The following is a 25825-nucleotide window of genomic DNA, read 5'->3' as shown; positions in this document are numbered from 1 at the left end:
TGTTAAAGGGGTTACCGTTTTAAAGGGATTAACATTTGATTTCTTTGTAATCCCTTTAAAGCAGCAACCACTTTAACAGTAGCAGAATCACTATCTCACTACATCTATACATTCAAAGCAGTTTGTCATTGGTCCTTCAACAACAACACACTTGATAAACTCAGTGATTGCTACTAAATGCAGGCACAGCGGACAGAGGGGATGTTCTTGAAGCCGAGAATTTGAACTTATGGAGAAAATATTTACATATTGCCTGAAGAAACACAACTAGATCTCATAATGCAGGGAAACAGTTGCATAACCAAGTACCTGCATGCCTGGAGAACTATGTTGCATGGAAACAATTGTAGTGATAGAAACTAAATGTCCAACCATACCCCTTCTTGCTGACTCCAATTTTTTCAATTATCTATTCACAAATGGCAGATGCCCAAATGCAAGTCTGGAAGTATGTATAATACTAATACTGGAAAGCACAGGTTGAAATCTGAAAGTGGACAAGCTTTATAATGTACTCTATTATGTGAACAGAATAAACCATAACTATATATATATGTATATATAAACCATAACTATATATATGTATATATATGTGTATATATATATATATATATAATATATATATATATATATATAATATATATATATATATATAGGGAGAATTCACAAAAAAACAAAAGACAAAGACAGGTGGTGTAGACAACAAACAGATGTATTAGTTTAATGCTGGGGAAGTGAAAAAGTCTTTAACAATTCGAGCCTACAGTCTTCCACAGAAAGGAACACAGAAAGAAACAAGGAGAGAAAATAAAGAATGTGTAGTGGCTATGTATATATGTATATGTGTGTGTGTGTATATATATATATATATATGTGTGCTTAGTTACAGAGAGAAAAAAGAGAAAAATAAGAAAGAAAAAATGAAAGAAGCAATGAAAAAAAGAGAGAAAGAGGTCTTTTTATTGAGATGGTTGAAATTGTATTGTATTATGGTCAGTTGCTATACAGCTGTTGACAATTCAAGATGTCGATTTTGTTTTAGTTATTATTTTGAAAGCATCTCTCTCTCTCTCTCTCTCTCTCTCTCTCTCTTTCAGTGCAATCACTCTAAAATAACCTGATATGGGTGGGATGATAATGAATATGGACAGAGGCTATCATAAAGACAAAAATATTGAAACATCTAACAGACCAAAACTACTAAAAGGAAGAAACAAGAAATTTAAAAAACAAAACAAAAAAAAAACAATAATGAATAAAGTCAGAACATTAATTAACAAATACCCAGACTCCACAGATAAAGATATAAACTACTTAAGTAACACTGAAATTAAAGAGAGTAATTTCTATGAATTACCTAAGAACCACAAAAGCTAAGAAATAAGGAGAGCCATAAGTGAACAAGAACCAATACAAAAAATATTAAGACTCACTGATCTTAGGTAATTCATAGAATTTACTCTCTTTAATTTCAGTGTTACTTAAGTAGTTCATATCATTATCTGTGGAGTCTGGGTATTTGTTAATTAATGTTCTGACTTTATTCATTATTGTTTTTTTTTTAAATTTCTTGTTTCTTCTTTTTAGTAGTTTTGGTCTGTTAGATGTTTCAATATTTTTGTCTTTATGATAGCCTCTGTCCATAAAGAGGCATATTCATTATCATCCCACCCTTATCAGGTTCTTTTAGAGTGATTGCACTGAAAGAAAGAGAGAGAGAGATGCTTTCAAAATAATAACTAAAACAAAATCGACATCTTGAATTATAGTCAGAACATTAATTAACAAATACCCAGACTCCACAGATAAAGATATAAACTACTTAAGTAACACTGAAATTAAAGAGAGTAATTTCTATGAATTACCTAAGAACCACAAAAGCTAAGAAATAAGGAGAGCCATAAGTGAACAGAAGAACCAATACAAAAAAATATTAAGACTCACTGATCTCCATTTGAAACCTGGGCCACAATCTCCAACACAATGACTAAGTCATCTTTTTGATATACTCTTTAAAACCTTATGCCTGTTAATACCCAACTATATATGAGACAAAAATACAGCTCATCCACTGTCCCAGATGGAACTATCCATACAAGCTTTGATGTTAGTAACTTTTATACTAGTATACCTTAGACTTTGAACCTGGAAGTAATCAAACACTGGGTAGAAATACATAGAGAGAGAGGATAAACAAAAATTTCAAAATAGACATCATTATCAAGGTCACATGCCTGGTACTAGAGAACACCTTTAACTTTTGATGGTAAATTATCATCATCATCATCATCGTTTAATGTCTGTTATCCATGCTAGCATGGGTTGGACAGTTCAACTGGGCTCTGGGAAGCCAGGAAGTTGCACCAGGCTCCAGTCTGATCTGGCAGTGTTTCTACAGCTGGATGCCCTTCCTAATGCCAACCACTCCATGAGTGTAGTTGGTGCTTTTTATGTGCTAGGCGAGGCTGGCAATGGCTATGATCGGTTGGTGCTTTTTATGTGCCACTGGCATGGAAGCCAGTCAAGGTGGCGCTGGCATTGGCCATGTTCGGATGGTGCATTTTACATGCCACCAGCACAGGTATCACATCTACAATTTCCTTTTGATGTTGATGTACTTGACTCAATAGGTCTCCTCAAGCACAGTGTGTGTGTATATATATATATATATCAACAAATAAAGGTTACAGATACAGAGATGAAATTTGCACCCTCATATACTAACCTGGTTATGGGTTTTTTAGCAGAAAAACTATACGAAGAAGTAAGGAAAACTTTTGACCAAAATTTCAAGAAATAAGTCATTGAAAAGTAGAAGCACTTCCTTGATGATTGCTTTATTTTTGAGATCATATGATGATCTACAAATATTCAATAACATTCTTGGAGTGGTTGGTGTGAGGAAGGACATATAGCCATAGAAACCATGCCAAATCAGACAGGTGTCTGTGCAGCCCCTCAGCTTGTCAGCCCCGGTCAAACTGTCCAACCCATACCAGCATGGACAACAGATGTTAAATGACGATGATGATTCCGAACACCCTTCACCTATCTATCAAATTCACAACAGAAACCAATCATAATAACCTACCATTCTGAGACATTCATGTAAAAAAATATGTGACTTCACAGTCACAGTGTTTATATTTTACAAAAAACAGACATGCATACAGCAGCAGATAACTATGCAATAGTAGATGATCCAAAAATACATCAAAATCAACTCAATGAACTCAAAGGTTTCCTAAAAAAACAGGATTACTCCTTATGGAATTATAGAGGCAATGAAACTGGACACCATACAACTGAGGACACCTAAGAAAAAGATGAAAGAAAATACTTTGAATCACCTTTTCAATCATGAAAACTCAAAACATTTTAATAGTAAATAACATAGATACATACAGATTGTGTGTGCATATGTGTGTGTATATACTTATATATACACACACATATATATATAGTAGGCGTAGGAGTGGCTGTGTGGTAAGTAGCTTGCTTGCCAACCACATGGTTCTGGGTTCAGTCCCATTGCATGGCACCTTGGGCAAAGTCTTCTACTATAGCCTCAGGCCAACCAAAGCCTTGTGAGTGTGGTAGACGGAAACTGAAAGAAGCCTGCCATATATATATGTATATGTGTGTGTGTGTATGTGTGTCTGTGTTTGTCCCCCAACATCGCTTGACAACCGATGCTGGTGTGTTTACATCCCCATAACTTAGCGGTTCAGCAAAAAAGACTGATAGAATAAGTACTAGGCTTACAAAGAATAAGTCCTAGGGTCGATTTGCTCGACTAAAGGCAGTGCCCCAGCATGGTCGCAGTCAAATGACTGAAACAAGTAAAAGAGTATACACACACACTCACACACATATATACATGTACACATAATCTGTATGTATGTATATATATCTATTATATACCATCAAAATGTTAGAGTGTTAATGGAGGATTGAAAAAGTGATTCATAATAAATTTAAGCAAGTATGGATGCAGTCATGATTATGAAATATGAAAGAAATCCAAAAGATCCAAAAAGATCAAAAAATCCAAACTGGATTTTAAATGTAAAGATATACTCACTCAAATATCAATTAATCTCACACAAATATTATGTATGTGTGTGTGTGTATACATATGTATATATGCATGTATGTATACACACATACATGTATAATGTGTCTATATTTGTGAGGATGATTGGTTGGATGTGTATGTGTATATGTATATATTATATATTGCATATATCATGCGTAAATATATATATATGTCTATTTACACACATGTTAATATGTATATAATAACAGAGATGCTTTCAAAATAATGACTATGACAAAACTGATATCTTGACTGAAATCTTTGACACTTTGCTGTACTCAAAAAGACTTGTTTACCACAGCAGAATTGATGCCAGTGCTGGTGTCACATAAAAATCACTGGTGTTAGTGCTACATAAAAAGCACTTCTGCTGGTAGCATGTCAAAAGCACTGGAGCTGGCGCCATATAAAAAGCACCTAATACACTCTGTAGAATGGCTGGTGCTAAGGAAGAGCATCCAGCTGTAGAAACCATGCTAGAAACGACATCAGCCCCTAGCCATACCAGTTTCAGTCAAACCATCCAACCCATGCCTGCATAGAAAACGGATGTTAAATGATGATGATGAATACAATGACGATGAATCATTAACTTCAAAAGCTGTGTAACAACTGACCATAAGAATACAATACAATTTCAACCATCCCCGAAAAAAAGACCCCTTTCTCTCTCTGTTTTCTCTTTATTCCCTGTTGTTTTTATCTCTCTTTTCTTTTTTTCTCCCTGTTACCAAGCCTCCAAAAATTCACCATGCACACATATGTATGCATACATATAGATAAAAGAACATTCTCTCTCCCATTCAACTCCAGATTTTTTAACACACACACAGCCGAACCACTACTAAAACTAAAGATGAAATTTTGGGTGAGGAAGCAAGGTCTAGAATCAAACAGCCTTAGAGTTAACCTAGCAAAAACCAAAGTCTTAGTAAGCAGTAAAGCAGACGAATCACAAATCCCTTCAGGTAGATGGCCCTGCTTGATCTGTAGAAAAGACGTAGGTAATAACTCCATGAGATGTACCCAGTGTAAGCTATGGACACATAAGAGGTGCAGCAATATCAGAGGAAGGTTAACAAGGAAACTAGTTTTTGTGTGTGGAAGGTGCACAGGTACAATAAACATTAGAAATGTACAGAAAATAGACTCAATCAAATGCCAGTGGGGATGAGCTCCTATCTCTGTTGGTAACAAAGGGCATTTTCCTCAGAGAGAAAGGCAGATTGTATGATGCCTGTATGCAAACAGCTATGCTACATGACAGTGAAACATGGTCTGTGACTACCGAGGACATACTAGACTTGAAAGAACTGAAGCTAGTATGATTTACTGGATGTGCAATGTTAGTGTGTATGTATGACAGAGTGTAAGCATTTTGAGAGAAAAGTTGGGTATAAGAGGCATCAGATGTGGTATAAAAGAGAGACAAATGTGTTGGTATGGTCATGTGATGCGGATGAATATGGACAGCTGTTTAAAGAAGTGCTGATCTCTAACAGTGGGGGGAAGCTGTGGAAGTGGTAGACCCAGGGAGACATGGGACGAGGTGGTGAAGCATGATCTTTGAACATTGGGTCTCATGGAGTCAACGACTAGTGACTGAGACCTCTCATGATATGCCATGCATAAGAAGACCTGTGAAGCCAAGTGAAATCATAGTTGTGGCTGTTATTGGTGTTATGTAACTGGCACCCATACCAGTGGCACATAAAAAACATTTTTCAAATGTTGGTACTCATGGAGGCAATGTGGAAGATGCTGATTTCATGTATAAGCACCTTTCGAGTGTTGGGCCTCAAAGAGGCTATGACAGATGATCAAAACCTTTGACAATATGCTGTGCTTGAGAAGAAGACCCACCAAGCCAAGTGAAAACGTAGTCGTGACAGATACTGGTGTCACGTGACTGGTGACACGTAAAAGCACCCATTACTCTTTCGGAAGGATTAGCGTTAGGAAGAGCATCCAACCGTTGCAACCACACCAAATCAGACTGGAGACAGGTGTAGCCCTTCAGTTTACCAGTCCTGGTCAAACCATCCAAACCATGCCAGCATGAACAACAGACGTTAAATGACGATGATGATATATGAAATAAGGCATAAATTTTCTGTAAAAATATCATATCGGATGATTCTCCGAAACATGATGTGAGCGCTAACCTCCTTTTTCTTTATATATATAAACCGGTGCACTCGAAAAAATATCTTGTGGTATTCGTTTCAACCGAGTTGTCATTCGGAATTACAATGAAACAATAATTGGCACGTTGAAAAAATAGGCACCAGTTAAACACTGCGGCCGACGCAATGCTACTACCATGGTCGCAGTCCAATGACTGAAGCCAGTAACGATATATATATGGCAATCTTTCGTTTTTGACTCATATAGAAGACCAGGTAAAAAAAAAAAATGTATGAAGTGAGGAAAATTGGAGGAAATCTTTAACATTCAGATCATACCCTAGTGCGTGTGGCAGTATGGTTACGAACTGGAACTCACTGTGCGGTACCTTGGGCAAGTTGCTGGTTAAGTTCATTTCGTTCTTTCTCAAACGAAGGTCAAGGTCTGAAATGACAATTGAACTTATTGAACCCCAATGGTCTTTCTTACTAGAAATACAAACCAACGAGACAGCCTCTACATCAAATTCTGAAACGTCCCGTGAATCAAACTAAGGTTTTTAAGAAAAACCCACACCGACTAGTGTTTTTAATAAATGAATAAAATACGGGTGGTCATGTTGGAACGTCTTTATCATAGGTATGTTAGATTAGGACTATCATATGGCTAAGCAATAAGTAGAAAATGTATTATATACCCTGTGCCTTAATAAATAATAGGATGGTTACGGTTGGAAAACTTTAATCCTAGGTCAGCTGGTTCAGGACTGACTGAGGCTGAACAATAATAATTAGCAAGCACCAAAAAAGGACACAGATAATTTAGTTCGGGATATACTATGTTCGAAATAAAAGACAAGACACATTTAGAACATCAATTACAATGTAGTCCAAGATGATATACTATCTAAATTTAAAAACATTGTGGTCACAGACGGAATATCTTTGATCTTACATCTGCTGGATCACCAATGGAACTAAATAACAACACACACATATGATAATACAGCTTTGGTAGAACAAACATATAAAAGTATGTGTGGGTGTATATACGCACGCACACATACGCACGCACACACGCGCGCGCGCGCACACACACACACACACACACACATACACACACACTCAAACACATAAACATATAAACGTAATTGGATCAAAAAAGTAATTTAGCAAACTTACACAGTAACAGAGGTTTCAGGTTCAAGTTCGGCTCCCAGAATCATCATTCTAATCATCATCGTATTAATTAACAGCCAGGTAATTAATGATGATTAATAATATAGACAAGAAATTTTTTGAGGGTGGGTGTTACGTTATAGTCGACACCAGCTCGATGACACAGTTATTTAACTTGTATTATGTATAAATAAATAACATAAAAGCCAATCAGGACAGCAGAGTAATGTAAAGAGTTTCGGTTAAGGAAAGTCTGATACAGATTTTATATGAAGTCGGTTACTGAGTAAGGTGACAATAACAGAGAAATAACGCGAGCTATAGTGAGGTTGACAGTAGAGAGAAAGAGATAGAATGAGAGAGAGAGAGAGAGAGAGAGAGAGAGAGAGGTGTTACATGTAGTTTGAGTGAGAGGAAGAGTAGCAGACGGTTTGAGAATGAGGTAAGGACGAGTAAAAGCAGAAAGTGTTTCAGAGAGAATAGGTAAACTGGAACGAAACGAAACAGGTTTCATCAACAATAGCTATTAGAAGGAGGAGGTGACGAGGAAAACAAAGTTTGAAGATGGGGTAAAAACAAATGAAAACTTCGACAGAGGAAATGATCAAAATGAAACGAAACGAAAAAAAACATGGTGTTTTAGAAAACAGAAACTGGTTGAAGGAGTTACAAATGCATACACGCACGTTTATAGCTTGCCTACACCCCTATCATATGTATGTTTAATTAGTACCAATAAAAAATGGGAAATATATAAGAAGAAATAGTTGTAAAGAAACGAAACGAATATTTCAGGTGAAAAGAAGAAAAAAAAAAGAAAATCGCAAAAACTCAGAAGGCGGAATGGAAAAAGATAAACTGGTAAATGTGAGCATTCATAGATATTGGGAAACAAGTAGATGGCCGAAACGAAACAAGGGAAACTAATTGCGAATATGTTGGCTGCAAACACACACACTCAGTAATCTCTCTATATATAAAGCTGATTGTATCATCCATTCTATGTATGTCTTTATGGATAATAAAAAAATCAAGGTTTGGTAGCCTTCAACTAACACTATCTCCTCCGAGACCCTGCGGCGCAAGTTGACCAAAATTGAGAATTTGATAGAAGAAGGCTTGCTCTTCCTTCCGTAGATGAAAAAAATTCAAATCGGACCATGTTAACACCAAAAATTATCTACATCAAAAAGGTGCTTTTTTTCTAGGAAAATCCCTATTTTTTATGATTTTTTGACTGCTGTGTCGCCATTTTTCGGTGTATTTCAACCAGAAAAATGTTCACTCAAAGAGAATAACAAGCTATATAATGCAAAATTTTTACTTTTCAAAAAATCCAATTCTAAAGGGTCGAAACAAACCCGAGCAACGCCGGGCGATACTGCCAGTTTCTATATAAAATAGACATTGTCAACAGAAGGTATGTAGAGAACCAGAAAGGCTGGAACAAATGAAACGAAATTGATAGTAAAGAGAATATCTTTATAGCTTCGAAAGAAAGTGAGGCTTCATACTTTTATTATGCTTTCGAAGTCATAGGTAGAGCAAGTAGTTTCGTTGAACGAGAAAAAATTACACGCACTCGTTTTCATACGTAATTGATATCAAATAAAGAGAATTATCAAAATATAACGATACAAGGCCATGTTTTCTTTTATAAATTTATAGGTCCGTGGTACGTACACACGAAGTATATTGCATACACATATGGTGGAACTAGTGTTCTCAATATTCTAAGGAAATACCTCAGATCTGGTTTGTAATAGAAACCAGATTGTAAAAATATCAAAATTAAAGGAAAACATGACTGCATTTTATTTGTAATATTATTCTTTTCTTTTTCAATACTTTCTAAATATCTTTTGATTATAATTCCTTCTTTTAAGTCCCTAATTCTTTTCTTGGATTCCCATGTAGGGGAATGAGGGGCCAGCTGTAGATTTCAATCCTGTGTTGGAATTTCATCAGTATCTGATTATCCTATTTAACTGTGTAGCAGGATGCGAACTCGCATTGTTTCATTACAAATTTCAAACCACAACATAACAATGGATTGATTATGTGTGCAGCTGAGCTAATGTTTAATCAGTGGCTATTGTTCATATGATAGCTTCCCCAGATTGTTCTAGATGGTTCCCTGAACATAGCCTGTAAAAAGAGTAGCTAAAAGTGCCAATTTGTAGAGTGTTAGAGATATTGGACTAGAACATAATCTCCACTCCTGCCAAACGAATGTATTCTTGAGAGTGTTACATAATACACACTCCTCCTCTGCCTTTCAATTGACTATATGCTCAACTCATATGTAACTGTCAGGCATACATGATACTACACATATTTTCATCATGGTAAAACCAGCCCCAGTGGTAAACCTTGGATAGCCATTTTTTTCACGTGTTGTACTACACTATTTTCATCTTGTTGATTCTACATGTATATCATAATGCATGAACATCTCTTTATGATTTGTGCAGCATAATAAATCATGTTTGCAATATTTCATGACAGTTTTTAAAGTTCTGATTTCAAATTCTGCTGGGATTCGTAAAATACTTCTGTAAGGTATTCTAAATGTGAAGAGAATTAGAACAGAAGACTCTTCAAAATAGAGACCACATCACCTAACATGGGAACTCCTATAATAGTGGTTTTCAACTGGGGTCCACATGGCCCTTCAGAGTCCTCATAAGATTTTGCGGTTAAAATTTATCTGCAATAAATTGGTTATACTTCTGCAATACACAAAATGTTTTAACAATTTTTAAAATACAGTTTCCAAAAATATTTAATTATAAAAACAATAAAATTCTTTTAAACATTGAATGGCTATGAGGGTCCATCTGAGTAAAATAGGAATCAAAAGGGTTCATAGGTAAAAATGGTTGAGAAATACTGTCCTATAATGTCTATTGACTTGTTTTCAATGTCTCCACTAAATCTCTCGTCAAAATAGGGCCTACATGATCCTATTTGTTCTTTTTAGCTTGGTTTGGAAGAGACAACTGTGCTTAGGGTTTTTTTGCAGGCCCTTCAAAATCAGTAAAATTGATGCTTAAATTGTTGCTATTGATGATAGCAGAAAAGCATGTGCAAGGAGAGAATTCCAGGTGCCAGCATTTTGGGAAGAAGAGACTGGGTGTAAAAGTTAGTGCAAGGTCTAGGAGTCGGGCACATCATAGCTGAGGAAAAGGACAAGTGAGTTGAGAAAGTCTGAACAGAGCATGAGATCAGCTTGTTCTACAGACTGACAAATCCTCCCCACCCTAGCAATGCACATATATTACATACAGTATCATCAAATATTTAAAATCTCAATATAACTACTAAATTTTCTTTAATAAATGTTCTATTGCCTTTAAAACAGGGACCAAAAGTAATCTTTAAGCAAGATTTTTCTGTTGTCACTTGACATTATTCAATGTAGTAGACAAACACTCACATTTAAACCCTAAATGTGTTGAAGTGGGGACTGCATTAGTCTGTTAAGGAATTCCTCTGTCAAGAGTTGATAAAACTTTTTAATGCAGCAAAATTTTTTAATGCATTGCATTACTGTTTGAGCATTCTTTTTGTAACAAAGTGCAATGTGTATCCTTCTCTCCATTTGAAAACAATTTTAGACAATTTTTGAAAATCTGATAATGTACCATAACACTTTTAGCATTTTATTCATTGAGCAGTGGATTGGAAAAGAAAATCTTAAAAATCATTGTTTTATGTTGTTATTTGGCCAGCCAAGTGTTACAGTTATTCATTGCAACAAACTCCCAAATGTCCTTAAATACACTGTTCTATGACCTTTCAAAAACATTCTTAAGATCAACTTTGTCTATCTTACCAGTCTTGAGAGTGGGGTACAACAAAGGCAATGAATACAACTTCTAAAATTATTACTTGGCCAAGTTTGTCCTACTGACCACTGACCAAGTCTGTCTTGCTAACTACTGAGCAGAAAGAACATTGCATTGAAGTCGGTCAGGATCTCCATTAGTGTGTCACTGATGACCTATCCTTCATATCAAGGATCATCACCAGTGACAAGAGTTAGGCCTATGAGTACAACCCTGAAATGAAGTAGTAGTTGTCACAATGGAAGAGCCCTTCATCTCCATGACTGAAGATGGTATGACAGAGCTGCAGCTCAATCAAGAGCATGCTCATTGTTTTTTTCAACATCTGCGGTATTGTGCATTAAGAATTTGTCCCCCCAGGGCCAGACCGTTAATTGAGAGTTCAACTGTGATGTTTTGAAGCATTTGAAAGAGGACATTCAACAAAAGTGACCAGATCTGCAGGACATGAAGAACTGGCTTCTTCATAACAACAATAGACACTGTCACTGAGCTCCCATCACTTGCCCAAAACAATATGGTATCACTTCTGCACTTGTCCATTTCACCTGCAGACTTCCATCTCATCCCCAAGATGAAAATGCAGCTCAAAAGTAGCCATTTTAACACCATTGTTGAAATCCAGAGCAAATCGCAGAAGGTCTTCAACTTGCTTATGGGAAACAACTTCCAGGCCGGATTCGAAAAATGGCTGGAAGGCTGGGACCTATGTATTGCTACATAAGATGACTATTTTGAAGGAGGTGATGTTAAAACTTAAGTATAGGCGCAGGAGTGGCTGTGTGGTAAGTAGCCTGCTTACCAACCACATGGTTCCGGGTTCAGTCCCACTGCATGGCACCTTGGGCAAGTGTCTTCTACTATAGCCTCGGGCCGACCAAAGCCTTGTGAGTGGATTTGATAGACGGAAACTGAAAGAAACCCATCGTATATCTGTATATATATATATATATATATGTATGTGTGTGTATGTTTGTGTGTCTGTGTTTGTCCCCCTAGCATTGCTTGACAACCGATGCTGGTGTGTTTACGTCCCAGTAACTTAGCGGTTCGGCAAAGAGACCGATAGAATAAGTACTGGGCTTACAAAGAATAAGTCCCGGGGTCGATTTGCTCAACTAAAGGCGGTGCTCCAGCATGGCCGCAGTCAAATGACTGAAACAAGTAAAAGAGTGAATAAGTTATTTTTTTATTAAGCATAACTGGTCCAGGAACTCTTTGATACCACCTCATATAAATACAAACCCTCTTGGAAACAAGGGGTCAGTTGTTTCTACTTTCAGACACTGCACATCTTTCTATTTATAGCAAATAACTTCTTCTTAATATCCACAACATATGCAATTATTACTAAAAGTGCACGGATTTTGCCATTGTTATTTTCCCCTTACTACTGTAAAACAGCTAACGACTACAGCCTTTTGTGTACTGATCCAAATGTATTCACAAGAAAAGAAAATCTGTAAGAAATAATTTACTTCTTTCCGTGGATTTTTATGGTGTATTTTACACGGTATCATGAAGTTTAAATAATCTAACGGTAACAGATTCCTGTTTCTAACACTTTGCATTCAGAGTGTGAAAACAGGTTTTTCTAAATATATAAATGCTTCTGTAGTTGCTACAAATTTTGTGTGCCCAGTTTCAGGCTGTATAGCCCACCTTGTACATCACCATATTAGGCAACTCACTGTAATACACACACACACATACAGCTATACCAACTACATATAGAATTGTGTTTTATGTAATTCTAATGATAGGCTTTCAGGCTGACATTCTTTATAATTGGTACAGATTACTTTAACTTATGAATATATAAATATATAAAACTCAGTCATCACATCTCTGATATTCCCTTTACAACCTTGTCACATGATAGCTAAGGCTCCTCTCAACAAACTCTGAGCTGTTTTTCAAATAGAGTCTGCATGATTTAATGAGGAACATCAAATCATTTGCAGCTAAAGCTCCCTCGACAAACTACCTACTGATTTTAAAATAATAAACACACAGGACAGTGATGGAGCTTCTATTTAACCATTTGACCTAATTCATTTACAGCGGCCACATCTCCCTTTAACAAACTACCATTAAAATAATGGATGGAGTATCACAATACTTTTATCATTTATTCAGTGTGCTGTAGCTTGAAAATCAATGTTCTATATAGTTACATGACTAGTTAAGGGTAATAACTATTTCTCCTCAACAAGCTTTGAAATCAGAATCTTTCATCATACTAGTACATACTAGTACACAGGTCTTCTGAAGAGCCTATATATGTGTGGTAGTTACTGAAGTTGATTGTGACAAAGTTTCAGAATAAGAATATAAAAAAAAAACCATTGAATTACTTTCTAAATTGGATGATTTTTTTTCTGTGTGTGCTACATTTATGTGGGGCCATTTTTACCCTTATTTTGGAGAAAATCACTTTCCATCATGAATATTTTCGCCGTCAGACAATTTTCAAAAAAATATTTTGAAATATGGCATCCATTGAATTGGTTCTATGATGAAACTTCTACAAAAAATAGTTGCAATATTTACATCTTCATCCCACCTCAGAAAAACATTCTACACATTTAAAATATAGAAAATAAAAGAAACTGACAGTTACATTGATGAAAGCATTTACAGAAGTAGACATTTGTACTTTGACAAGGTTCACAAGTAGTGACAGTCATAATTTTAATAACAGCTTGCTTTGTTAGTGTGGCCAACAAGAAAAAGTCACTGAACAAATGTCTACTCTAGGTAAAAATAAAAATAAAACAAAAAAAAATGTATTGCCTCCTGTCCCAGAAATACATAAGAATTTGACTAGGAAGAGAGAAACATAATTTACATCTGTCTTGCCAATAGTGTAGATGAGTTGTTCTTATTTGTTTTTATGTAGTTTTACACACACACACACACACACACACAGGTGAGCACATAAGTGCAAGGCAAGGTGGAAAAAATAGTACTTGAATACCAAAGGTAGTGTAATATGCTTTTATTAAAGCTGCAAAATTATCACAGTTTTGTGATAATATTGCAGCTTTAATAAAAGTAGATACAAATATATTTGAGGACAGATTTATGTTTAAAAAATAAATATATAGACATAGGAGTGGCTGTGTGGTAAGTAGCTTGCTTACAAACTAAATGGTTCCGGGTTCAGTCCCACTGCGTGGGACCTTGGGTAAGTGTCTTCTACTATAGCCTCAGTCTGACCAATGCCTTGTGAGTGGATTTAGTAGATGGAAACTGAAAGAAGCCTGTCATATATATGTATATATATGTGTGTGTGTGTTTGTGTGTCTGTGTTTGTACCCCCAACATCGCTTGACAACCGATGTTGGAGTGTTTATGTCTCCGTAACTTAGCGGTTCAGCAAAAGAGACCAATAGAATAAGTACTAAGCTTACAAAGAATAAGTCCTGGGGTCGATTTTCTCGACTAAAAGGTGGTGCTCCTGCATGGCCACAGTCACATGACTGAAACAAGTAAAAGAATATAATATCAAAAGATACTATGAGGATAACAATAAACCTTTTCTATAATGTAATTCAATAAAACCACCTTCAACTTTAACAGCTGCTTCTATATGAGATCTAAATCATCTACATGCTTGAATCAAGTGGTCCTGGATCATTTTGGACATTACTCTGACTATGGCAGCTTTCAAAGAATCTTTGGTGTTATGAGCATGTTCATTGGCCCCTCTTTCAACAACACTGCACATGTAATAGTCCAATGGATTGAGATCTGGGGAATTAGGAGGCCAAATGTTAGGGGTTATGTTGTACTGAACCACATATGGCATTCCATTGCATACACTGTCTATCCTGGGCTTAACAGTTATTTCCAAGACCTCAGTGTAGGCGGCAGAGTTAACATTAAGGCCTTGTGGAAAGAAGTAAGGAGGCATCACATGTCCATTGCTGACAACCCCTAAAACCATGACAGTTGCAGGAAATTTTGTATGCATAATGCTTAGAACTTCAGAAGGGTCTGCATATAACCATCTGTCACTGCTTCTGTTAACTTTTTGATCTTGGTCAAAGTTTTCCTCATTTGAGAAAAACCAAATCAAATCTTCTGCTGAATTTTTCAGTTTATTTAAGAACTTTTAGATCTAATGTAGTGATTTTCTTTTGCTTTTTCTGACAAATTGACCTTTCCTCATCATATAAGATATATCTGATGTCTTCATCGACAACATTTCTGACTGTTCCTTCTGACACAGAGATCTTTTGCAATTGATCTCATAGACTTTCTGGGATTGTAATCAATGGTCTGTTGAACTTGCTGGATAAATCCAGATGTTCTGATGATTTCAGAGCATTTAGAATGCTTTCTATGCTTTGATACTGGTGATATGTTTCCACCTCCAGTCTCTAGCAGTTCCTTACAAACTTTGTAGATGAAAGATCTAGAAACTTTTAAGAATTGAGATATTTCTAAATTGCTATGCTTAGCCTTTATAACCACAATAACAGCATGCCTCTTCATCTCTTGAGTAAGTTGAGGCTCTGCCATTATTATTTTCTGAAACAAAGATTACACAGAATTAGTAAAAATGCAGCAATGACCCCAAAAGGTATGTCCTCAAATATCTTATGCACCCTGTATATACATATATATATATATATATATATATATATCATCATCATCATCATCATCATCATCATCATTTAACGTCCGCTTTCCATGCTAGCATGGGTTGGACGGTTCAACTGGGGTCTGGGGAGCCCGAAAGCTGCACCAGTCCAGTCAGATCTGGCAGTGTTTCTACAGCTGGATGCCCTTCCTAACGCCAACCACTCCGAGAGTGTAGTGGGTGGTTTTATGTGCCACCGACACAGGTGCCAGACGAGGCTGGCAAACGGCCACGCTCGGATGGTGTTTTTATGTGCCACCGACACAGGTGCCAGACGAGGCTGGCAGACGGCCACGCTCGGATGGTGTTTTTATGTGCCACCGACACAGGTGCCAGATGAGGCTGGCAAACGGCCACGATCGGATGGTGTTTGTTACGTGCCCACAGCACGGAGGCCAGTCGATGCGGTACTGGCTACGGCCACGTTCGGATGGTTTTCTTGTGTGCCACGTGCCACCGGCACTGGTACCACAAAGATACAAATTCCATTGATGTTCATCTATTTTGATTTGTTTTGATTTTCACTTGCCTCACAGGTCTTCACAAGTGTCACAAGAAGGAAGGTATGCACAGGTGGACTGACTACGTCCCAGGTAGGGGCCACAGGTTATGGCCTGACTAGTCTTGCCGGGTCTTCGGATGGTGTTTTTATGTGCCACCGACACAGGTGCCAGATGAGGCTGGCGAACGGCCACGATCGGATGGTGTTTGTTACGTGCCCACAGCACGGAGGCCAGTCGGTGCGGTACTGGCTACGGCCACGTTCGGATGGTTTTCTTGTGTGCCACCGGCACTGGTACCACAAGATACAATTCCATTAATGTTCATCTATTTTGATTTGTTTTGATTTGATTTGATTTGATTTGTTTTGATTTCATTTTGATTTTCACTTGCCTCAACAGGCCTTCACAAGTATCACAAGGAGGAAGGTATGCACAGGTGGACTGACTACGTCCCAGGTAGGGGCCATGAGATATGGCCTGACTAGTCTTGCCGGGTCTTCGGATGGTGTTTTTATGTGCCACCGACACAGGTGCTAGATGAGGCTGGCGAACGGCCACGATCGGATGGTGTTTGTTATGTGCCCACAGCACGATGGCCAGTCGATGCGGTACTGACTATGGCCACGTTCGGATGGATTTCTTGTGTGCCACAGGCACTGGTACCACAAAGATACAAATTCCATTGATGTTCATCTATTTTGATTTGATTTGATTTTCACTTGCCTCAACAGGTCTTCACAAGTGTCACAAGAAGGAAGGTATGCACAGGTGGACTGACTAGTCTTGCCGGGTCTTTGGAAGGTGTTTTTATGTGCCACCGACACAGGTGCCAGATGAGGCTGGCGAACGGCCATGATCAGATGGTGTTTGTTACGTGCCCACAGCACGGAGGCCGGTCGATGCAGAACTGGCTACGGCCACGTTCGGATGGTTCTCTTGTGTGCCACCGGCACTGGTACCACAAAGATACAGATTCCATTGATGTTCATCTATTTTGATTTGTTTTGATTTTGATTTTCACTTGCCTCAACAGGTCTTCACAAGTGTCACAAGAAGGAAGGTATGCACAGGTGGACTGACTACGTCCCAGGTAGGGGCCATGGGTTATGGCCTGACTAGTCTTGCCGGGTCTTCGGATGGTGTTTTTATGTGCCACCGACACAGGTGCTAGATGAGGCTGGCGGACGGCCACGATCGGATGGTGTTTGTCATGTGCTCACATATATATATATATATATATATATATATATCTTTAAATCTTTAAATTGTTTCGGCTTTAATCTTTATATATATAAAACTGAGAATGTGTGTCTGTCTGTGTGTTTCCCTAAAACTTGAGAACTACACAACCAATTTCATTCAAATTTTACACATGCCTTACTCAGGGTCCGGGGAGTGTCATCAGCAAAACAAATTTTGAACTTTTTGCCTAGAGCGAGCCCACAGCAATATCATATCTTCTCCACTACAATTCCCTAAAACTTGAGAACTACTCAACCAATTCCATTCAAATTTTACACATGCCTTACTTAGGGTCCATGTAGTTTCATGGGCAAAAGAAATGTTCAACTTCTTGCCTAGAGCGAGCCCATAGCAATATCATATCTTCTCCACTATTTCAGTATTACATGTTAAAAGTGAAACAAAAACGTTTCTCTATTTTATGTCAGATACTTTCACTTTAACAATAAAAATAATAATAACAATTGAATTATATGTAGTAAGTAATAATTAAAATCAAACTAAAATATAATATAATCGTAACATAACAAAAGTAAAAATAGCAATTGGTATAAAATTGCATCAATGACTTGAACTTGAATAAGTAGTTTCACATGAATGGGAATAAATTAAAAATAAAATTAGCGTGCAGAAATAGAATAGTCCAGATGGATAATAAAAAATTAAATTAAAGAAAAGATTATTGTCTATAAAGTATACAATGTAGAGAAAAAAGAAGATTTGAACACATGGATGAAAGCACCTTCGAAAAGTGTCTTGGTGCGACTATGAAAGATATCTAATCAGAGGCGGTAAATTCGCCACAATAGAAGCAAGGTTCGAGTCAACGGAGCGTGCAAGGGAGTACTCGACTTGAACTTGCAAAGTGGAAATATTTTATTTTTACCTTTATATCTGGGACATATGACGTCCCGAAAAAAAATTTAAAATCCCCCCCCCCCCCGAAGTAGAGGTAGGCTGGATTGTAGCCACACTTCTATACAAGAGGGTGGACAAGATACAATTGATTGAAATTACAAGAGACGGGCTAACAATTCCAGTCTGTTATATATTTTGAGTATTGTTATCACTAGCGATATCAAGATATAACTTTGTATTTTGCATTTTATGTGTAGATGTATATATATAGATGTACATGTAATATGTACACATATATATACACATATATACATGCACTAGCACTATGACCCGGCAACGACGGGTCTTTTATGCTAGTATATATATGTATATATGCTATTAATCAGTTTATTTCAAGATTTCTTGTCAATAGAGAAAGAATCGATTTCTAACCTAGATCCAAGGCTCTTTCATTGGAATTTCAACATCAACAATAGGGTATTTTTGTTTGTATGTATGTATATATGTATGTATGTATGTATGTATGTATGTATGTATGAATGTATGTATGAATGTATGTATGTACATATGTATACGTGCAGATTGTATGTTTTGCTTTATGTATGTATTCTCATGCATATAGTTGCATATCTAGACATGATCATATATATTTAAATGATAAACTCTTAGAAATTTTTACAGTTCCAGTGATGGACTGGATCTGTAGTCCTCAAATTAGCTTTCTCCTTACTGGTTTTGAGAAGCCTATTTTCTCAAGATTGATGTTTAGGCAGTGTGTTACATATCTCAGTGTTCCAATAATTACAGGTATTAACCTGAACTTGTAATCTGGATATAGTAACTGTAGATTTCTCAATAGTTCAGTATAGGTGTTCTCTTTTTCACTGATCTTTAGCTTTATGTTAACATCTGTTGGGCAGCTAATTTCTACAACTGTACACAGTTTCTCTTCTTTATATCAGGTATGTTGTGCTTACATTTTCTTCAGGTTTTCACTGGTACATTCTACCAGTATTCCTTTTTATTATGAGTGGCTATGGCTTCTACCATATTGTGGGTTCTTATTTCTTTGTCCTCATGTATGTATGTATGTATGTATGTATGTATGTATTTATGTATGTATGTATATATCAGATGTATAAAGTTAAAACATTGTCTATTTTTCCCATTTTTTTTTATCATTGTATTAAAAAAAATTTTTTTTACAATGTTGAAGTATATTACACATTGAAAAAAATATTTTGTAATGTTCATAAAGTTCAATTAGTGCTTTCATATGTTCATAGTAATTATCAAGTTTCAAAATGTATTTAACTAACTGTTGAGTTCTTGACAACTGTAGTAAAATGACTGACGTGTTTCTTTTTATACCTCTTAGAAGGCTCCAAGAAGCTGAATTTTTGGAATACAGTTTTGACCAATCCTCATGCACCTTAAATGTCATGGTTTGATATTACACCTTTATTTTAACCAATTAGCTTGTAGCTCACATGTAATGGTCTTATGAGTGAGCAAGTTTAGTTGGTTTCAATTGTTTTTTTTTTCAATTGGTTTGTATTCATATGTTAAAGATATTTTTTAATGCACATCATTAACTGGTTGTTTATTAATTGTTGTTATTTCTGTTCAGAACAAGTTTGAACATTTTAATAAAACATTTTTCTTTTATCTTTTTCCAACCTCACTTATGTCATGTAGTTTGTGGAAAGGAAAAATTAGAAGCATTTTTTGACCATGTGTTTCCATATGTTCATGCAATGGAATTTGGCGAACATTAGTGTTCTGGATTTGTTGTCCGTGAACTCGTGAGGTTTCCAATAATGCATTCCTTGTCTTGCCAATATCTAGTTCCTCACAATTAGGGCATTTAATACAGTAGATCAAATTTCTGCTTTTGCAGTTCATATCTGCATTTGTGAAAATCTGTTCATTTTTTGTTCTAGTGGATCTACCAGTATGCATGTATTGACACATTCCACATCTGTTATCATTACACTTGGGTACTGTGACTGTTTTATCCTGTTTATTCATGTTGAATTTTGCCTTGGTTAATAGTTTCTTTAGGTTATGTGGTTGCCTTTTGCTTAAGATAAGTGTTTGGTTAGTTATTATGTTTTTTTAATTTTTCACTTTGTTTTATGATTGGCAAATTTGTTTTGATGATGTTAAAAATACTTTAGTGATGCAGATTGTGTGTTACTAGAAATGGTATTGTGTTCCATTGATGGATTCATTTTTCTTGTGTTGCCCTAAGTTGTTCTATAGATATCTCTTTTACCTATTGTATGTTATTTTCTATAAGTAGGTGAGGGAAATTTTGCTTGAGCAGAAATACTTCGAGTTCTATAAGTCCTGAGTTCCATAAGTTCTGAGTTCTTTGAGCTCTATAAGTTCCTGGTATATGGATCATCTACTATAGTACAAATTTTCCTGGCTGGATAATACGGGATGTTGTGTTTTGTGTGTGTTGGGTGGCATGATTTGAAATTCGTAAAGTCCAAATGAAGTAATTATAGCAGTTTTAGGAACATAAGCAGGTTCTATAGGAACTTATTATAGGCACATACTAAATGGATTTTCAAATAAACAGTACAACTATATAAAGAACCTGAGAAATCATGGATAAGAAGAATTGGATATTTATTAAGAACAATTAAAGCATTCAATCGTCTGTAGTCTCCACAGGGATACCAATTTCTTGTGAACCACATGCAGTGGAGAAGGCCAATTACTACAGGAAGATCAAATTATTCTGAGCTCCAACACATTGCTAAGTTCGTCCTTTGCCAATTTTAGTTTGTCCAAGTCACAATGAAACAGGAGGTCCCTAACTGATGATATGATATGCAACAGAGTGAACAGGATTCCTCTTATTAAAAAGGTTGCTAGTGAAGTCTGGAAATTTTTAAAGAATCATGTGATAATGATTAGATTAGGAGGGTACAATTAAAAGTGGACTGACAGTAGCAGATTCAATACTCATAAACATTGTATTGATAAATTAGATTTTTCACCAGAAGTGGAAAGAGGAGAAATGCTAACAGCCTGTTAAGTAATTGCTGTTGGTTTTCCTGATTTGCATAAACATTTTACAGACAAAATGCTATATGCTGCTCATGTATCTACCAGGAACCAAAATTTGGAAAGAGTATTGAAAATATAGGATGTGACTTATTGAAGGCAAAAAATGTAGTCCTTGGAGCAGTCATTTGCCCATGTTTGAGTGATTGATTTGAAAGAATATAGTAGAATGCATTTGTGTGCTTTAGCACCAAAGTTGTGATACCAACAAAATGTAGTAACTCTCCCACGAGGACTGAACAAATGATTTGGTGAAGTCCTTTAAAAACAAGAATTTGAGTGCGCAGAATATTGAGGTGACTATCATTATGTGAATCTGTCTGTCAGTGTCTGAATTTTGTCTTCAGTCCTCCTACAAAACATTGCCAGTTCAGAAGAAATAGATGTGAAAGTAGAAGGATGAATTTCTGTGTTAGAAGTACTGGAAAAAAAACACCCATAATACCATCTGCTAATTCAGCCAACTGAATAGTAGAGCTCTGCTCTCTTATAGGTGCTAAAATAGCTTCCACATTTGACAGTAAGTGGGATAAAAAGGTTGTGTCAACATCAACTCTTCAAGTGGGTTATCCTCAAATAATTCTTTTATTTTTCTCAAGAGTTAGGAAAGCTTCGTATCTCCCAAGACTTCATTGTGAAGGAGCTAGTAAAAAGCAATTTTGTCTGGACATAGAAGTTCTTAATTTATTTTCATATATAACATATAAACATGTACATCTTTTAGAACATTGTCATTTTATAAGATTTTGCTGGCAATAAAATTTGTCCCAAAATCATGCATTCAAAGGTAGTCAAAATGTTCCTCGGCATTGAAACATTGGTTTTAACTGTTATGCCACATGGACTAAAATTTTGTGAGTGGGAAATGCATGTCTGACTTGTTAATAGACAATATTATTAGTATATCAACATCACAGATCAAAAGTTGATAGTTGTGGTGATGAAAATTGTGAGCTTATCGTCAGTGGCATATGGTGGTTGTTGTCATTGGGTGTGATGTCACACTGACCATTCTAATGTTAGACTAACATTAATATTACACAAATTAAGCATACAAACTGTGTATTTCTATTCAAAATGCGGGATCCAAAATGTAAATAATGTAAACTTAATTAAACTGGGATGCAGAAATATTGCACTAAGTAAACTGAATTAATAATACCCTATAAATTGTAAGCATTCTAAAATAAGCCATAATTTTCTTATGTGCACACACTGAAAAACCTGGAGCTGTTGGGGTTATCCAGAAGGGATGGAAAGAGACCAGATGGGCTTATTCTCTGTCCCTAGGTTAGAGATAGGTGCCTCATTTGGGATGCCACAATCTGCAACTCCTTTATTCCTTCCAACATCCTGGATGCTGCAATTAATGAGAAAGTCACTTTTTCCATAGATGAATGAAAGAAAACCTTGAAGTATCGGGACATGACAGCAAATTATCTCTTCCAGCTTGTGGCATTTGAGACATTTGGAGGGACTGGGCCACTAACTGCAAAGTTTTTCAAATCTAATAAGACAGTATTGCAGGTATAAGTAGATCCAGTTGATAATACTTATAGGACACGGGCATTACACACTGAGAGCATCTGTCAAGTTCTATTCAATTCTGTAGCTCTGTCTTTTTCCATTTTAGAAAAGGCTGGGATTGGCCTTGCTTTTGATAATATTACCTCCATTTAGTTTTGTTTCAAGCAACTTCTAATCTGTATTTTTTCTTCTTTGGAGACTTTCTCTCTCATTTTTATTTCCATTACCTTATCTTGTTGCAGTCTTAGAAACTTGTATCCTTCATTATCTCTCAGTGATATAATGATGTTGTTTGGTGGTATCTTCATACCATTGGGCTTAACCTTTTGAATTCTCTTCATAATTAAAACTGCACAATTATTATACCCAAACTACTTACCAAAAGCTTTGCTAAATTCTGTTACTATTTGGATAAGAGAATCTAGGGATTTTTTCATTTTGGTGTATAGTTTGAGGGTATGCCCACCACCACCACCACATATATATATCTGTTATATACTACTGAAGCAATGTTAGATTAAAATAGGCATTTGGGCATCATATTTAATGCTAGTTCATTACATGGTAGACAAATTTACTGTGCTATTTATCCTGAAATGTTATCTCTTATAAATGTGTTGCATAGATGAAAATCACCCTAGCTGCAGCTGATGAGAGTGCTAGATGCATTTCCTCTTTTTTCTAATTTTTTTTTCTAGTTTGAGAATTCCTTTTAATTACATATAAAAAGCAATCTGTTCTATATAGGCCTCCTTGAATATGTGTTAACTTGGATCTTAGTTTATATAAAGCAATGAGATCACTAATCACAGATGAATTGCTAGCCTCTATGCTTACATGGGAGTGTTTGAATGCTTCAAAAAAATCCATATAGATTCTTCATAATTCCCTATATTTCTGAATGTTTGTAATATAATATTTATTTTGGAGTTGGTAATTGATTATGGAAAATATAATGTCTTATTTAGTAGAGATTTGGTAATTTTATGTCCTCCAGAGAATAATTCATTGATGCTATCTGTATCTTTGCCAACAATTTTCATTCATTCATGTAACACACTGCCTTGTATTGGGAATGACATTCTTTGTATTTAGAGCTTTTGACTGTGTTTTAAATGTAGGGTAAAAGTGTATTTAAAACAGTCTTCAATTCAATCACTTTGTTTGAGGATTTTCACAGAATGGTATCAGTCACTATTATAGTTAGGATGCATACTTTACACTAACTCTTACGTTCCTGAAATGTGGTAATTAGGTGACCACTTTTTTGTTATTTCAGGTTCTTACTGGTCAAGTTCAATGGAGAATTTGATTATAAAGTTTGGCTTCATTATGAATCAAGTAACCAGATATTATTAGAAGGGATATATAAACAAAAATTGATTAGTGGCAGGAAAAATAAAAGTAGTTCAATCCTCATTCTAAGCTGTGGAAAAGTCTTGTGTTTACTTTACATGACTTAATTTCAAAGAGAAATTATATTTGTGAATATGACTCTGAATACACATCTAGTCATAACTCATACTGTATTGGTACAATTAGTGACCTATTGGTGTTTGAAAAGCTAAGACTAGTTTCTGGAAGATGATGCTGCAATTTGTGACTTGCTTCAAAGGAAAAGAAGCTTTGATGACAATTTCTTGTTCAATCTCTCAATCCTAATTGCAATGAAGTCTTCAAAAGCCTAAAATCTGTCATATGAAATAGTTAGAGAAATAGTTTGCTGCACAAGGATAGGGAAAATTATAAAGGGTTATATTCTTTTTTAAAGGAGACCTTTGGATTTGAGTCTTCAAGAATTGCACCTCTATGCTCAAAAGATGGTTCAATAATTTATAAAGATCAGCACAAAAGTGCTGGATGGAACATTACTCAGAATTTCTCAATAAACCTTCTGAAATCAACATAAATTTAATAAAATCTATTCAACAGCAACCCATCAAGAGGAAATGGCGTCAACACCATTAGTAGAGGACATATGAGCAGTAAGAAATCTAAGTAACAATAAGGTGCCTGGTATAAATGGCGCTTAAGTGTGGAAGGGAGAAAAGGATTGACTGTCACTTATTGATTGTTTTTCAAAAGAATGAAGAAGTCCCACAAGACTGAATAGATGCAGTTCTTCTATCACTATTCAAATAAGATCCAAAAGATGAATGCAGAAATTTTCCTGTAATATCTGTTCTATCAGCTGTGGAAGTAAGTTCTAGCCCATTTACTTTTGGCACAATTAAATAAACATAATGTTCCAACTTTTGTTCCAGAATCCCAATGCAAGTTCAGATCATCTTGGGGGACAAATGGTATAATATTTACTGTTCGCCAACTTCAGGAAAGGTGTGCTAAACAAAATATGCCTTTGTATGGCTGTTTTGTGGATCTTTGAATCCATTTGATACTACAAGTAGGGATGCATTCTGGATTGTTTTGGAAAAGTATGAATTATCATCATTGTTTAACGCCTTCCTCCCATGCTGGCATGGGTTGAATGGTTCGACAGAAGCAGGCTAGACAGGAGCCTGCACCATGCTTCTGTGTCTCTTTTGGCATGATTTTAAAACAGACACAGAAGCATGGCACAGGTTCCTCTTGGCCAGCACCTGTCGAATCATCCAATCCATGTCAGCATGGAAAGAGAATGTTATTGCATAAAGAGATGAAGGCTAGAATTAACCTTGTTGGTATTCTTTCAGAACCCTTTGCTGTGG

General features: G+C 36.1%; 2 protein-coding genes across 3 annotated transcripts in view; one reads left to right on the top strand and one right to left on the bottom strand.

Annotated features, from left to right (window-relative positions):
* Positions 1-7946, bottom strand: part of LOC115222541 (FTS and Hook-interacting protein-like) — a 93210-nt gene extending 85264 nt beyond the window's left edge. Inside the window, exon 1 of one of the 2 annotated variants that reach the window (XM_036511737.1) lies at positions 7408-7946. The gene's annotated coding sequence lies outside the window, so the exon portion shown is untranslated. The remainder of the gene's footprint in view (positions 1-7407) is intronic. The other variant, XM_029792800.2, reaches the window with a different exon arrangement.
* The window catches only part of LOC115222492, a 105341-nt gene that overhangs the window by 36935 nt on the left and 42581 nt on the right, over positions 1-25825 (top strand). The window contains exons 3-4 of the mRNA XM_036511614.1: positions 24397-24458; positions 25811-25825. The exon at positions 25811-25825 is cut by the window's right edge and continues 110 nt beyond it. Coding sequence (XP_036367507.1) covers positions 24397-24458; positions 25811-25825 — 77 coding nt within the window. The remainder of the gene's footprint in view (positions 1-24396; positions 24459-25810) is intronic.

This window comes from Octopus sinensis, linkage group LG20 (genome assembly GCF_006345805.1).
Source record: "Octopus sinensis linkage group LG20, ASM634580v1, whole genome shotgun sequence".
NCBI lineage: Eukaryota > Metazoa > Mollusca > Cephalopoda > Octopoda > Octopodidae > Octopus > Octopus sinensis.
The sequence above is the reverse complement of the archived record's forward strand: the minus strand, read 5'-3'. Positions and strand labels throughout refer to the sequence as shown.